Genomic DNA, 14825 nt, shown 5'->3' on the forward strand with positions numbered 1-14825 from the left:
CAAATGAGAATTTGGCTCCTGAGAGCCACCTGTATCCTTCATATGTGAATCATTAGTTACTTTACTTTACATCTAGCATGTGTATCTGATTTGTTAAATGTGAAATGCCATGATTTTTCTGCTATATGTCTGGTACCTCATTGAGCGCAAGCTCACCCCTTTCTGTTCCTTTTGTTTTCCTTACAGGAACCTCTTTTGAAAATCATGATTTTGAAAAGCGAGTTGAGCTAGTTAGATAATCTTTTGTTCTTTTGTATAGCTCCTCGAGGGGAAGCAAACTCTAAATGTACTTCGTTTCACTGGTTCCATCTGAATTGTAAACCTAGCGACATGTATATATGAAAATGTTTTTTTTCCATGTGATTTTGGTAAGTTACTGTTAAGTTTGGCGGTTTTCAATCATTCAATTCTTTTGGATCCTATCTCGTGTAATATCGGATTTGTGTGATTCGACTCCGTAGTCCTAGCGAGAGCTAGGCAGGCGGTCCGCCGAACCCTTTGGTTCGCCTTAGGGTAAGGTGGGGCTGTCACACAGTGCTATTTTGAAAACCCCACAATAGAGGTGAGTGCTAGTGTTAGAAACCGGAGGAGATGTTTCTGCAATTATCCCTTGTTCAGAAAATACGCTAGAATGCTTTTGTTTCCGTGTCTGTGTGCGTGATTTCGAGAGACAGAGGCGTGAGCTGCAGAAATTGAAACGGTTCAAATCAAAACCAAAATCCCGACAGAAGTTAACGAAACCTATCAGACTAGTAAATAGCATCCGGAGATGAAACACCAACAGATGCTAACAAAAACCTCAACATCCCTCTGGCGAGACGAAACATCTCAGTAATGTAAGATGAGTGTAGTAAAACCGAATCATTTAGTAAGAGCTTTGCTCATTACTGGTTCAGCGGATCATCCCTCTCTAATCTCAAGCACTCAACTACAGACAGAGTGACTTTTTTATCTCCTTGGTCCACAAGACTGTAATTTGGAAAGAAAGAGCATTCAGCATATCATCCCTCTCCGATGGCAGGCTCTATGTTAGCTCTTCTTAACATTCAAAATCTTGATTGGTGATATTGGGTACCTTTTTGTACCGATGCCCCTGAGGAAAGTTATGTTGTTCCGACCAGTCCCCGCTACCTATCTGTTCAGAACGTATCAAAACTGAACGTATCAAGTGATATGACTTTACCAGTTTCTTTTTGGTTGCAAGTGCACCTGAGGAGATCTAAAATGATAAATTTTAGAAAAAGCAGTCAACACAAGTATGAAGGAACAAAATCGGGGCAAAATGATCTTCTTCCATGGCTTTGTTCATCAAACAAAACCCATCTCTTTTATGTCTCTGTCGTCTTGACACTCAGTTATCACCGATTTCAAATCCTTAATCTCCTTAGAGAGAGAGAGAGAGAGAGCATGGCAGTGAAAAGGAAATGCAATCCTTAAGCTTTGAGCCAAACAACAGAAGATGTCAAGGGTCAGTAAAAGCAACATAAACATATCTGTAACAACAAAACCATAATGATTAGAGTGAAGTACAAAAATTTCTCCTTTCTTTTTTGCATTTTTTTTTTCTGCTCTATTCTTTTCAACATCCGTAATTTAAGAGCGAGAGCGAGAGTGAGAGACTTTGATTTTTTTTTTCTCTCCCAAACTCAAAAAACAGGGAAAAAAAAAATTCTTGCCCATCATCAACCTTTCCTTTCCTTTGTCTTCCGTTCCTCAATAAATGATGTTAAAAGGTCTTTTAACTCAAAATTACAATGAACACCAATGTTACAGATGACTTGATGTTTGACGGAGTGGCGCAAAAAATGAGAAGATCAGAGCAGCGGGGGGATGTGTGAAGGATGCAACTTAGACACCAGCACAAAAGATAAGCCTTACATGAATTATATAGAGATTTTCAGAAAAGAAGTATGTGATTAAAAAAAACAACAACAACAACAACAACAACAACAACAAATTGAGACTCTTTTTCTAGCTAGCTGAAGGTGCACGTTCAGATAACATCCAAGCAGGAATAATGTGCCAAAAGAAGAAATCAATCTTACGTTTTTTTGGCCCATAATTGATTAATAAGATCCACTGAGCTTGCGAGTCCCTCATTTGGCCACTGAATATTCTGCGGGTGAGACTTCTGGCTGTATCAAACCAAAAGGCACGATTGTACATAACTGGTACCACTGCTACTATACTTATCCCAAGGTTTCCTACCAACTGCATTCAGAAAAATCCCAATACCATGCAATTAATTCCTTTGCTCTCCATTAATTTGTTATTCTATATCTTGTCTTAACAGTTATTTATTTTTCCACTAGCACCAAGAAAACAAGAAGGTCTGCTATTTAACATGCATAAACTAAAGTGGATTAGTCTCAAGGCAAAGACATATACTTGTCGAAAAAAATGATCACCAGAACCAGCACAAACCAGATTTCAGAGAGAGGCACAGGCATTTGAGTATGACTCTGTTAATCGAAAATCCTTCACAACAGCGGACGGTGCCTTTTTCATCTAACAAAAAACTAAATAAAGAGGATCCTCAGGTGCTTGTTTCTACAGAACATGAATAAGCGAGCAGGATGACCTGATTTAAGAGAAGAGGCCCAGAAGATGAGCAGCCCAGTGCTCAAACAGCTGATAATCTCTGCTCCATAATCTTCATTCATTAGATCAACATATAATTGAGATTGTGGTTCGGCCAAAGAAAAACAAACTTGAGTTATCCAAAAAAATGGGAAAATGAAGAAAGACTATCCAACAACTGCTAACTCTCTGTATCATTAATAATGGCAGCAGAGGAACAGCTAACAGGAAAGATGACCGAAATATCAGATTTAAGGGTCAAAAGCTGAATAGTAGTGTAGTAGTAACATATAAGGTCGATGTGCACCTAGTTTTCCAATGCGCTCTTTTGCTTTTGGTCAAAATGATACAAGTAATTATACACGATATAACTCTGTGCAATCATGCCATGAGCATTTCTCAGGATGAGGAATGGATTAATTCTTTTCCCGTTTGGACCCTTGTCCATATATTATACTATAGTTTTACCAATATTAATACTAATTATCATTTCTTTTTGCCTAATTAAAAATCCCACTGAAATGGAAAAACTACTTGTAGCCAACTAGAGCATGGAAAAAAAAAATAGAAGAGGAGGAGGAGGAGGAGTTGCATCAACCGACATGAGGGTTACCAATAGTAAGTAACAAGCATGAAGAGTAGCGAAGAAGGATCGAGCCTAGAACAGCAGCAACTTGAAACTACTAACTAGTACTACATTTCATCCAATTTCGTCATTTTCTATTTGAAACTACTAACTAGTACATAGTATAACAATTCGAAGGATTTGCTGCAGTTGATCTTTCTCTTCTAATCACTCTGTCTGTAGTTTCAGATTAGAAAGTGAGCAGAAGATATGCGTCTGTCTGATTATATACACACTCGTCTTCTATAGCATAATCTTTGGTTGGATTCCGATGTGAATTTATTTGGTGCCTTATAGTTCTTTACTCTTTTCACCTTCTTCCCCATTCTCATTTGATTTTACTTTGCTAATTGTATTAATTACTAATAGGGACTCCAAATAGGAAAAGCTGCTGAGAAAAGAGCCGCCGATCGAGTAGAAAGAGTTGTAATCGCAACAACAAAAAAAAAAAAAAAAAAAAGTCAGAATGAGAAACAATAATGATCGAGTAAGTCAAAATTTTGTTGTTTGCAAATTCAATGTATACATATAATATGTTTGTGTATACATATACACATATATGTATACACACACAGACAGAGTACTACTACTACTGCGGACTAAGAAGAAGTACTACCACTAGTAGCTAGTAGTGATAGCAGTAATTTATTCCTTGTGAAGTCAACAAAAAAATAATTTCCTTTTTTTATTCTTTTGGGTAACAAAAAACAATCAGAGCGAGCATTAGCAGAGCCGGCCAGCAGAGATTTGATTCTTCATACATATAGTATGCTCACTATAGCATTGCCTCAGGATCGACTATGGAGGAGCTTATTCACAAACCGGGGGTGAAAGGTAGACCGGCGGCTCTTAACCAGCGATGGCCTTGAATGAAACTATCAACCGTGTACAGAGAAGCCTCCCGTCCTTCAATGAAGCGGCTGCGGGTGAAATTCTTGTTCCTGGGTGCCACTGCTCCCGGCCCCCGATTCGCGAACTCCAGATATTCGCTGGTTTTCTCAAAAGTCTCCCCCTGCCACTCAATGTACCCTTGTGGACGGATCAGATCCCCGATCTCCGTCTGCATGATCACCGTCTTTGCGAATTTCTTCCAGGGTCGTCCCAAGTAATTGGCAACCTGGAACCTCACCGGGAACAGCGCATCTTCTGCCACTATTTGGCAGTTCTGCAGCACCAGTCCCGTCCTGTCCTTCTCCAGCTCTTTCCCGTCCGCCGTCACTGTGTTGTACTGGTTCGGCAACCCTTTTCTCACGATGATCACGCTGTTCTGGATCACCGCCGAACCTTTTCCGAAGATGAAGTCGACTGTCCCCGATATGACGCAGTTGCGGTAGAACTGCCTGTGCGTCTGGTAGTAGAGCGTGTCTTGGAATCCCTCCATCTTGCAGTCGAACACTGCCGCCAAGTCTCCCATGATTCGGAGAGCCACGGCCTGATGTCCCTCGGGTCCCGCCGTGTTCCTGAACGTCATCCCTCGGGCCATGAATCTGTCCCCAAGGGCAGAAAAGGTGGCGGTGTTGGAGGTCTGGATGTGCATGATCCCAAAGTTCTTTCTTCCCGTCACGATGGTCCTATTTGCCCCATCTCCGTAGATAAACACGTTGGCCTGCTTCTTGTCCACGATGACGTTCTCCTCGTAGATCCCGGCCTTGACGTAGATGACGTACCTGCCTTGCAAGTTGGCCGGGTAGGCTGCCAGGGCCTGGGAGATGGTCTTGAATTGTCCGCTTCCGTCCTTGGCGACCACGGCATTGGGCAGAACTCCGCCGCGACGGTGCGCTGCCAAGAGCCTGCGATCTCCGGCGGGAAACCATTGTGGGAAACTCTCCTCGTGGCCCATGACGTCATTGTTCTGGAGGAGACGGCGGCCTCCAGCCGGGGGCAGGATGTTGCCGAGGCTGATGTTGAAACCCTTGAGAAGGTCGGACAAGCTGGCGACGATGCTGACGGCATTGTCGGTGAGCTGAGTGGCGTTAAGCATGCCGTTCTGGAAGGCGCTTCTTAGCTCCGGCTTATCGAATTCGTCGAGGCAATCGGATTGGTAGCTATAGACGGCGCTCAACCAGTTGAGCAACTCGTCCACCCGATCGTTGAGGGTGTGGAGTTCGCTGTCCCCAACGGTGGAGAAAGCAGCTTGGAGCTCGTCGACGGCGTAGCCTAGCAGCTCTTGGCAGTCTTGGGCGGCCACGTGATTGTAAGGATCTTGCTTGGGGTCGACTTTTGAGCCGGTGGCGTTGGCGACCTGCAAGGCCTTCTGGACCTCTTGGATGGTAGCGTTGAGGGCAGCCATGAGGTAGTCCTTGGGGGATGCGGTTGCATTGTTGGCGACGGACTCAACGCTCTTGGCACAGGCATCTTTGAAGTTGGTGGACTCGCAGAAGGTGGTGACGGATTTCATTGAGGAGCCGGCGACGTTGTTATTCTTGGAATCTTCTCCATGTTTTACAACCGCTACCGCACCGATGATCACTCCGACGACGAGAATCAGGGATACTACTGAAACTACAACTTTTCCTCCCATCATCTTGGCGCCAGTAATATACTAGGGTCGAAGATATATATATTTTTTTCTAGTGTATATAGTAATATGTCCTTTCTCTCTCTCTCTGTGCAAAAAAGAATGAGTTTGTTTTTTTTTTTTTTTTTGGGTGCTAGCACTGAAATTTAATCATAGAGAGAGATCGAGAGAGAGGAGGAGGAGGGCAGCCTGAGAATCGAAAAGAAAAGCAAAGAAAAGAATTCTCTTCTTTTCTTTGCCTTGGATGCAATGCTTGGCTTGCTTCTGCTTTTGTGCGAAAACCCATGATGTCTTTTTATAGGTACATGAAATAGAGAATGAGCTAAAAATAGAATGGGGGCATCTGTATCTGTGGTGGCGGTGCATTCCGAAATAGGAGCTGCGATTTGACGACCAATTATGACCGTATATTATATGTTACTCTTCTTAATTTCTCCTCTTCTACTGCGTAAAAATAGAGAGTGATGAGTGGCAAAACGCTGTTTTAGCAACGAATTACATAATAAAAAGGCTAATAATAGCAGTTATAAATATCAGCCGATGATAATGATAATTATATTTATTAATAATATCAGCCAACATCTGCATGCAGAGTACTAATGCATGCACGGTGCATACAAAACTCCTCCGTTTTTTTTCCTCACCTCAATCATATTATTATCCTTGGGTTGGGTCGTTTAGTTTAGCAGTGTTTTTAATCTGATTGGGTGCGTTGACCTGTCGTCGTCCATCACTGTCTTGGTCCATAAATAAATTATTTATTGGTTCCAAATGTATGATCATGCCTCCACTCCAATTAACCAAATGTATTTTACTCTTCACCCTTTTATTTCATTCATTTTTTTCTTTTTAATTTTTTTGGGTAATAACATTCATCCTTTTTATTTTATTTTATTTTATTCTCTTGGGTCAAACACGATTCCTATTGAGAGACATCTCTCAGTTTTTCTCACATAAGATATATATATATGATTAATTTTCTATAAATTAACAGTGTATACATTTTTATTATTGGATATATGACACATAATCTAAATTTGAATTTAAAACTCAAATTTTGCATCAGCATCGTGATAGTGTATAGGACTTATTCATATATATATATATATATATTGCGGTCAGCAGCAGTCATAAGTCTTGATTTTCGTATATTAATTCCTAACTCCCATCAAACTGTTACTCACCCAAGTCAAATTGCATTACTCCGCACGCATTGACTTGTTTGGAGGGGATTCAAAAAAGTAAACTACTGTGTTTTTGCATCAAGCCCACCACCACGGCGACATAGCTGCCTGCATAAGAATTCGACACTGAAACCTATGAAATCCTCACTGTCAGGGTCATCTGTACGAAAATCTAACGACAAACAGCGTGCTCCTACTTTCTTTTCTTTTCTTTTTTTGGGCACCAAAATAGTTATTTAACTATTAATCCCTCCCTTTTTTTATAACTGTCGTTTAAGGTTTTGCACACCAATTAAGAAAAAATTTTCATTGTTTAAATCTATACACTACTTTCCTTTTGCACCCTCATTAATTGTCCAATTCACCTATGTTTTCTCTCACTATAGTACTTAATGGTGCTGTTTTACTAGACCAAAAGCAATGCAAACTAACTCCCACCAAACTAAATGTTTCTAAAATGAAACTAAATGTTTCTAAAATGAAAAACTTTCCCACCAAAAATTTTCACCTAAATTTTTAATCTGAAATTTTAAACATTTTTAACTCCCACCAAATATTTTGAGAGGCTATAAGGACTTCACTATATAAATTAGTCTCAAAAGAAATACATTATTATTTGTATTCTTTTAGACATGGCTTCAAAACATAAACAGCCTCTTCTTGAAATAGATTTAAATATTGAATTCACACAAGCACATGTTGAAGATAGAAGTACTCTAAAGGAAGCCTACAACCATTTACCGGATCTTAACATTGATGCAGCCGGTGATTTTATTCTTGACCTTAATGTCATTCCAAGTTCTTCAATTAATGCATGAGATGTTAACACCAACTCAACCGTTGTTGGATCTAAATCAAGAGCCATCTACACTTTGTGAAGATAATATTGGTACCTAATATTTTTTCTCTTATTATCTCATTTAATTAGATCATTTACCTTTTTCCGTTATTTTTAATTTAAATATGGTTATACTCCCTGCTTCATTAGATCATTTAATTAGATCTAATTCTCAACATATTAGACATTCTAATTCTATACACATTTATTGTTAAAGCCATCATATTGATCATTTCACAAATACGGTCTCTCCATTCTCAAATAAATGTGATTATTGTTAATTACATTGATTTAAATGTGATTTATTCTCCATTCGCCATCATATTATTGAATTAAATGTGATTTATTCTCCATTCTCAACATTCTAATGATTTGTTTGTATGATATTAAACAGAGTATGTAGATGTTGACACTGAGAATATCATGGAAGAAGCAGAAAATCAACATAATATTCAAACTTTGTCCAATGATGGAGAAGAACAAAAGGGGTTCAACATAGAAAAGAAAAAAGAATATGGAGGGGCAGATAATTACTAGGGTTGTTACAAAAGAAAAGTAATAATTACTAGGAGTAGTAATTAAGAACCTTGTATTGGAAAAGAGAGATAAAAGGGTAAAATTGTGAAAAAATAATTAATGCTGCATGGGGATAGTAAAACGACAGATAAAAGTACTTAAGAACAAATTTCTTAAACGACAGTTATAAAAAAAGGGAGGGAGTATAAAGTATGCTTTTGTTTGTTACCTTAACTAACTTGCACCAAAATACTCTTAATTGAGAGTGAGTAGCCTTTTTTTCGCCCTCACGGGATGGTCCAACGATAAGCCGGCTTTTAAGAACTTTTGCGGTCCTGGATTAGAATCTTATCTTGAACTTAAACCCCATGACTCGCTCGGGATCACTGTGTGGAGCCGTGGCGCACTCCTCCGATTTAATGTGCCGGCTCGGGTCCTAAAGATTCGAGTAGGGCATGTTCTGAATTACCAAAAAAAAAAAAATAACTTGCACTTTTGTTTTGTTTTAAGGTAGTGGAATGAATATTTTGACTAAACATTAAAAGGTTTAGTCACCCATACTAAAAAGGTTTAGTCACCCAAACACAGGATTCTACACGAAGACTCTGGGGCAAGTCCATCAACTCTTCGAGAGTGTCAAGGTCCACCAAACTGAGTCGGGATTCTCTGTCCCATATTTTATATCCATTTTCTTATTCAATATAAAATTACGTAATTTTACTTATTATATCTATTACTGTGACACATAAAAAAGAAAGACTGTTTGGTTGCCTCCAGCATAAGAACTAATTTCTAACAAGTAAAATTCATTTAAAGGGAGTTAATATCATTAAAAAGTGAACAAGATTACTTTGATACAGCCAAATCATCACAATCAGAGTAAAATGCTTTGACACAGCCAAGTCCCAGGGCTTAAGTGAAACCCAAAAAAGAAGAAAGAAGAAGAAGCATAAGGGAGCCAAACCGTCCTTCTTTTTTATATGTACCATATCAACAGATATAATAAGTAGAACTATATAATTTTGCATTAAATAGAAAAATTGACACGAAATATTCGACAGAGAATCCAGGCTCAAACAAACCAGTACCATTTAGTACTACTAAACAACACAAAAGAAAAAAATTAGAAGGAACGGGAGGGGAGGGGTATACGACTATACGAGAAGAAGGCATGGAGGGAGAGGAGGCCAAATTGCTGCTAGGATTTCCTCCTCACTCTCATCCCTCTCCATCCCAGGTAGGAGGATTCGAATTCCATAATCATCAGCCGGTTTGGTCATTACTATATTAATTGAGCAAGCATGTATGTAGAATTGGCCCCAATTCCTTCCTTGTACTTTTGAATTCTATTCGGCTGCCATCCAATTCGAGATTCGTCATCGGACCATTCTATCTATGATTGTGGTTAGCCAAGTAGCTAGCTGGTAGTCGCTATAAAATTTTTGAGATCCCTTATTGTTCAGCTTTCTTGTACTACTGCTGTTATTGTGCCTTTAATACCTGTAATTTTTTTTTTTTTGTTTGGTTTTAATGGCAAGTGAAGTGGAGGGATACTACTCCGTACTTATTGTTCTTTCTCTCTCGGTCTCTCCTTCTTTGTTGGGTTTATGTACTGCTTTACTTTGTACGGAATTAGTGAATGGCAGTATCGCTCATGATTGATTCAGGAATAGATGATGGATGGATGGACGGACTACATCTTGATTGATGAATAACCTACAGTTAGAGAGAGTAGTTAGCAGTAATCCCCATTCTTCTTCCTTAATTAGATTAGTGGGTTAATAAAGGGTACAGCAGCAGCAGTTGTAACTGTTAGTAGCTTTCTATCATTTTTTTTTTCCATTGAATTGAATGTTTTGATGATAGTAGTGGATGAAATTAATGTACTAGTACTACGTTGCTGCAGGTGAAAACTGCTTACAAGTCCAAGGTCTGGGACACTCATCCTGATCGCTTTCCTCCTCATCTCAAATCCAAAGCTGAGCATCGTTTTAAGTTGGTAACACTACTACTAACTGCTCTTGCCTAGTGCTAGTAAATACCCAGTACTGCTTTTCTTTTCTTTCTTTTTTTTTTTTTGGTGTCTGTCAAGGTTTGCAGCTTTTTCCCGAGACTTGCTATCCCATCGTATGAGCTTTCCCCTGTAGCAGCTAGTTCTTATACCGTCTCCTTAATTTCTCCCCCCCTCCAAATGCAGATATCAGAAGCTTATGCTTGCCTTCGATCTGGTATTTCCCCTTTTTCTTTACTTTTTTATTCTCTGTCTTTGCTTTCCGGATATACCTATTCCTATCTTTTCATCCACTCTCTCTGATTAGTTTTTTGGATTATTTCCATTTTACAGTTTTACACATTTCTCTTGCAAAATCTCGTGCTATGTAAATAAGGAGATTTTAGCTGACACATAAGATGGACATTGAACCCAAGGGTTCTAGATTCATCTTTAAGTACCTGCTCCTAGCCTCAAGTCTCTATTTGCTTACCTGGTCAATAATCCGAAGCGCTGTCTAAATTTCCAGTATTCATGACTCTATTTGGTTGTCTGTACTTAGTTTTGCTCTTTCTTGCGTTTCTAATGCAAACTTCTGCTGCTCTTTCAAGTTTGACCTGTGACAACCAAGATTTCATTTGAATTCTCTTTTCTACTTAAATTTTGATAATTTCCTAAAAAGTACCACTACATGTTTGGGTTTAGAATATGGAAAGGTGGAATGTGTAATTTACCAAACATAATTATAAACTGCTCTGCCCCTAGTGTAGAACTATTTGTTCACTAAAGGCTGATAAAACCAAGGATGTGGATCATCCTAACCGACTAGGATCTGATATCTTGTACTAATAATGTGTCAATGCTTCAATCACTAGCCAGAAATTTCGAGCCCTTGTTATTCACAGTTCACCAAAACTTTGCAGATCCTAATATAATTTCCATAATTATGCTGGACAAAATGGTTCCTTTGGGTGTTACCTCTTGAAAAGCCATATTCTGCTTGTTGAGCTGCTTTTGTCATGATCTGTGCTAAATTGAGGTGTGGGGATATCTGGGGTACACAAACAACTATTGACGCCACAACTTGACTGCATTATTGGATTGAATATATTAATCTCTAGAACTCTGAGTCGGTGAGAATATGAGATATTTCGCTCCCACGGGATTTGCAGGTGGTAAACAAGAAAATTTACACAAGGGTAACATGTTGGCCATTGAATGAATTGTGTAAGACTTTTTCTCTCCCACTTGTTATTTATCTGGTAAATGTATTCTCATCCATGATCAGCATCATATTCAAAAGTTGTGAGAAGTGGAGTTCCAAGAGCATGTGGCAGTGGGGGGCATCGCGCTCTGATTGCTGCTCCCTTCCTCCTTATTGTTCTGAGCACTGTTGCTTTTGGAGGATCAATTGTTACCAGGTTATCAGAATCTAATGATAAAGATCTTCATTAGTTAATTAAATTACTGAGTTGGTCTAAGTGGTTATATACTTTGTTATGATATGCATCAGGTCTTACAAACGACAAAAGGAGGCTTATCCTTCTCATAACCCTTTTCTGCCTTGATCATAACCACCAGGCAGACCATCTCGTTTTAGCAGTGTATGGGTTCTTGTCCAAAACTTTTACATGTTAGAAGTTCATTTTCTGCTGTCTTTGCAATTCTAAGGTGTTGGTGCAAACCAACCATATACTTGGTTGTCATTGTCTTCAGTTGAATAGGGATACAATCTTCTGACAAATTAATGCTCTCAATAGGATTCATTATTGCAAAATTTGAGCCTGAAAAACTACTTTATACCTAAGACTAATAAGGGCCATTTGACAACTATTTGGTGTTTTGGCCCCTTTTTTTTTCATTTGGAAAATCTGAAATCTTGATAGTGATTTTATCAAGGAATATAAAAATAAAAAAGGAAGGTGGTATCTACACTATTACCTGACCTTTTGTATGTGTATCTGAAAATCCAGAGTTCGACCAATTAGTTGCTGTCTTCTATTCCTTCATTTTTTCACATTTAGGATTATCTCGTCGGTCTTAATTGGAATGTATTTGCTGTTGTTGCCCTTCATAATTGTTGAAAGCAACCGAAGAGATTGATGGTTTGTGCTCAAGAATTCATACTCGGTGCCTTATGTTCTTTTGGTGTGTTCCACGCAGCTTGTGTGGGTTGGGCAGTTTGTTTCTCCGTTTTTCAGTCAATTTCCATAGCCTTCAACAATTTTGTTTGAACCAGTGCACTGAAGTAGCTGGGAATGTTTAAGGTGTTTGTTATTAGAGGGCATGTTGTGCTGTAAGAGTAATTCATTCTTGTGTGGGATTTAAGAGAACATTTTGATCTGGGGTTAGACCTCTATTCATTGTTTGGCCTTTTCAGTTTAATTGTTCTGCGAGATTTTTGGTTCACACATTCTTTTGGCTGTGGATGATGTCATGCAATGAATAACTGACATATATATTTACCAAGTTTTTTTTTTTTCACTTGCAATATTAATCATCTAGAGTGGAAGATCTTGGCTGTGTGATGTTGGCCCGGAGATATGGCGGATCGAGATAAGGTGAAAATTATGCTGATCAAGAACAGGAGTCTAGCAAATTAAAATAAGTTGTGGACGAGCCAGCAAGGGTGATAAAGGAGATCCTTTGGGATATTAGAAGCATTGTTGTTGGTTGGAGACCACTAACCAGGCAACTGGAAACATCTAGACTTAGTTTTAGAGCTAGGTGTTTCCTTAGGCTGTGGCTGATCCTCTCTAATGTGCATAAGTAAATAGTTAGCATACTTGTTTTAAAAAAAAAACTTGTTTCAATTAGTTTTAGGGGTCTCCAAGTTCAATTGTTAACCATGTCACATATTTTAGTGTCGCGATGAAATAATGATGCATGTTGACATGAAGGTGATCGTAATGCATGAGGAAAATCACGTGGTTACAATATATACCATGTGATATTTTTGAAACCTTAGGGGTGTTAGGTGATATTAGGAAAAATCTTAAGGAAGGTATCTGATATTATCCCAAAATAATAATCCTACCTAAGCATTTTTTGTGTTGTACAAACTAGGGCTGCACATGAGTAGAGCCGATCATGAGCATCTCAAGTTATAACTCAATTCGAGCAGCTCAAGTCAAAGTTCAATTCGACTTCAAGTTAATCAAGTCGAACTCGAGTTCGAATTTGAGTTCAAAGATATTTAATTTGTTAGCTCACGAGTCGATTTGATTTTATATATTTTCATTTTTATTTTTTATTTTAAAGTGAAATTATATATATAATATTTTATTATTTGTTTAGAAAAATTATCATTTTATTTACTTTTAAAAAATTAAATAACTATTTTTTTTTATTTTTTTAAAACTCGAACTCGGCTCGAATATGAGTCGATCTCGAACTTTACATTGAGAACTCTTCAAGCTTGAATTCGAGATCGAACTTGATAAGATTAACTTGAGACTTGACTCGATTCGTTTGAAATCCTAGTACAAACGAATGACTGCAGTCCTAGTACCTAGTAGTCTGGCTTACAGGAGTAGAAAAGTTTGTTGAGATGGTTCTCACAGCATGTGGTAATTCCTAAGTCAACGAAACAAAGTCTTATATTGAGAGGAAGCAGCGGTAAATTGGCAAATTAAGATATGCCCAAGAAAGGACAAGAGTACTTGCGTTGCGATTATGCGTTTCTTAAAGAAGCGGACAAAATGGTTGTGCACTGTAGTAACGCTTGAAATTAGCAACAGGCAATAATAGAGAGAGGACATCGGTTATGTAAGGACATAAGTTTTATGATGGCTAGATTCCGGTGGGGGGAAGAGAATGGCAGGAGCAAGATGCATTGGTGGTGCTCCTAGAATAAGCTTACTAAGGACAAGATTAGAGGGGGATTGGAATTCGGGGACCTACAGGATTTTAATAAGGCACTTTCGACAAAGCAAATTTGGAGACTAGTATCATGCCCCAATCTGTTGGTAAGCAGGATTATGAAGGCCAAGTATTATCCAGACAGCTCAATATTCCAATGCAAAGTGAATCAAACAGCCTTCTGGATCTGAAAAAGCCTGACAAGTGTAAGAGAGGAAGTAGGGAAAAGCACTTGGAGAAGAATAGGGAATGGCGAGCACTTGAATCTGGAAAGACGGATTCCTAACAATAAAGATGGGAAACCAACAACCAGCAAGCCTTAGAACTGCAGATTACAAAAAGTGGAGGTGCTGATAACTAATTTCAAATTGAATAAACATCTGATTTTTAGAACCTTCAATGGAAAGGATGCTGCAGAAATTTTGAAGATTCCAATTAGCCTAGCAGGAAGAGAAGACTGCAATTTCTGGACTAAGAACAATAATGGTCAATATTTTGTCAAGTCAGCTTACAAGGCTTTGAGTAAAGGAAAGGAAATAACGCAGAGGGAACTCAGATGGCAAGGGGAATCAAGCATCACTGGACAAAGAGATAAGGAGTGGAAGCAGAAGTGGAGACTGAACATTAAGAGCAAATTAGAGACCTTCATGTGGAAGTGTTTGAACAAAGCTCCCCTAGTGAATGAACTGATATATTGTGGGATCAGAATGGGG

At 38.7% G+C, this 14825-nt stretch overlaps 2 protein-coding genes across 6 annotated transcripts; one reads left to right on the forward strand and one right to left on the reverse strand.

The window, feature by feature from the left end:
- Positions 1-4019: 4019 nt before the first annotated feature.
- On the reverse strand, positions 4020-5729 carry LOC113774906 (pectinesterase 4-like). Its single transcript, XM_027319561.1, has one exon. It carries the CDS (start codon positions 5727-5729, stop codon positions 4020-4022), a length of 1710 nt encoding a protein of 569 aa, XP_027175362.1.
- A 3626-nt stretch (positions 5730-9355) lies between these two features.
- LOC113776983 (dnaJ homolog subfamily B member 6-like) lies at positions 9356-13363 on the forward strand. 5 transcript variants are annotated; one of them, XM_027322154.1, is made up of 7 exons: positions 9356-9498; positions 10168-10260; positions 10459-10489; positions 11424-11450; positions 11540-11672; positions 11765-11855; positions 12757-13363. In XM_027322154.1, the coding sequence occupies exons 1-6, from the start codon at positions 9433-9435 to the stop codon at positions 11817-11819; spliced, it is 405 nt and encodes a 134-aa protein (XP_027177955.1). In that variant the 5' UTR covers positions 9356-9432; the 3' UTR covers positions 11820-11855; positions 12757-13363. The 5 variants fall into 5 exon arrangements, with proteins under 5 accessions (XP_027177955.1, XP_027177908.1, XP_027177999.1 ...); XM_027322107.1 differs by lacking the exon at positions 12757-13363 and adding an exon at positions 12339-12660; XM_027322198.1 differs by lacking the exon at positions 12757-13363 and adding an exon at positions 12415-12660.
- The last annotated feature ends 1462 nt before the right edge of the window (positions 13364-14825 follow it).

The sequence above is a fragment of the Coffea eugenioides genome, chromosome 1 (genome assembly GCF_003713205.1).
Source record: "Coffea eugenioides isolate CCC68of chromosome 1, Ceug_1.0, whole genome shotgun sequence".
Lineage (NCBI taxonomy): Eukaryota > Viridiplantae > Streptophyta > Magnoliopsida > Gentianales > Rubiaceae > Coffea > Coffea eugenioides.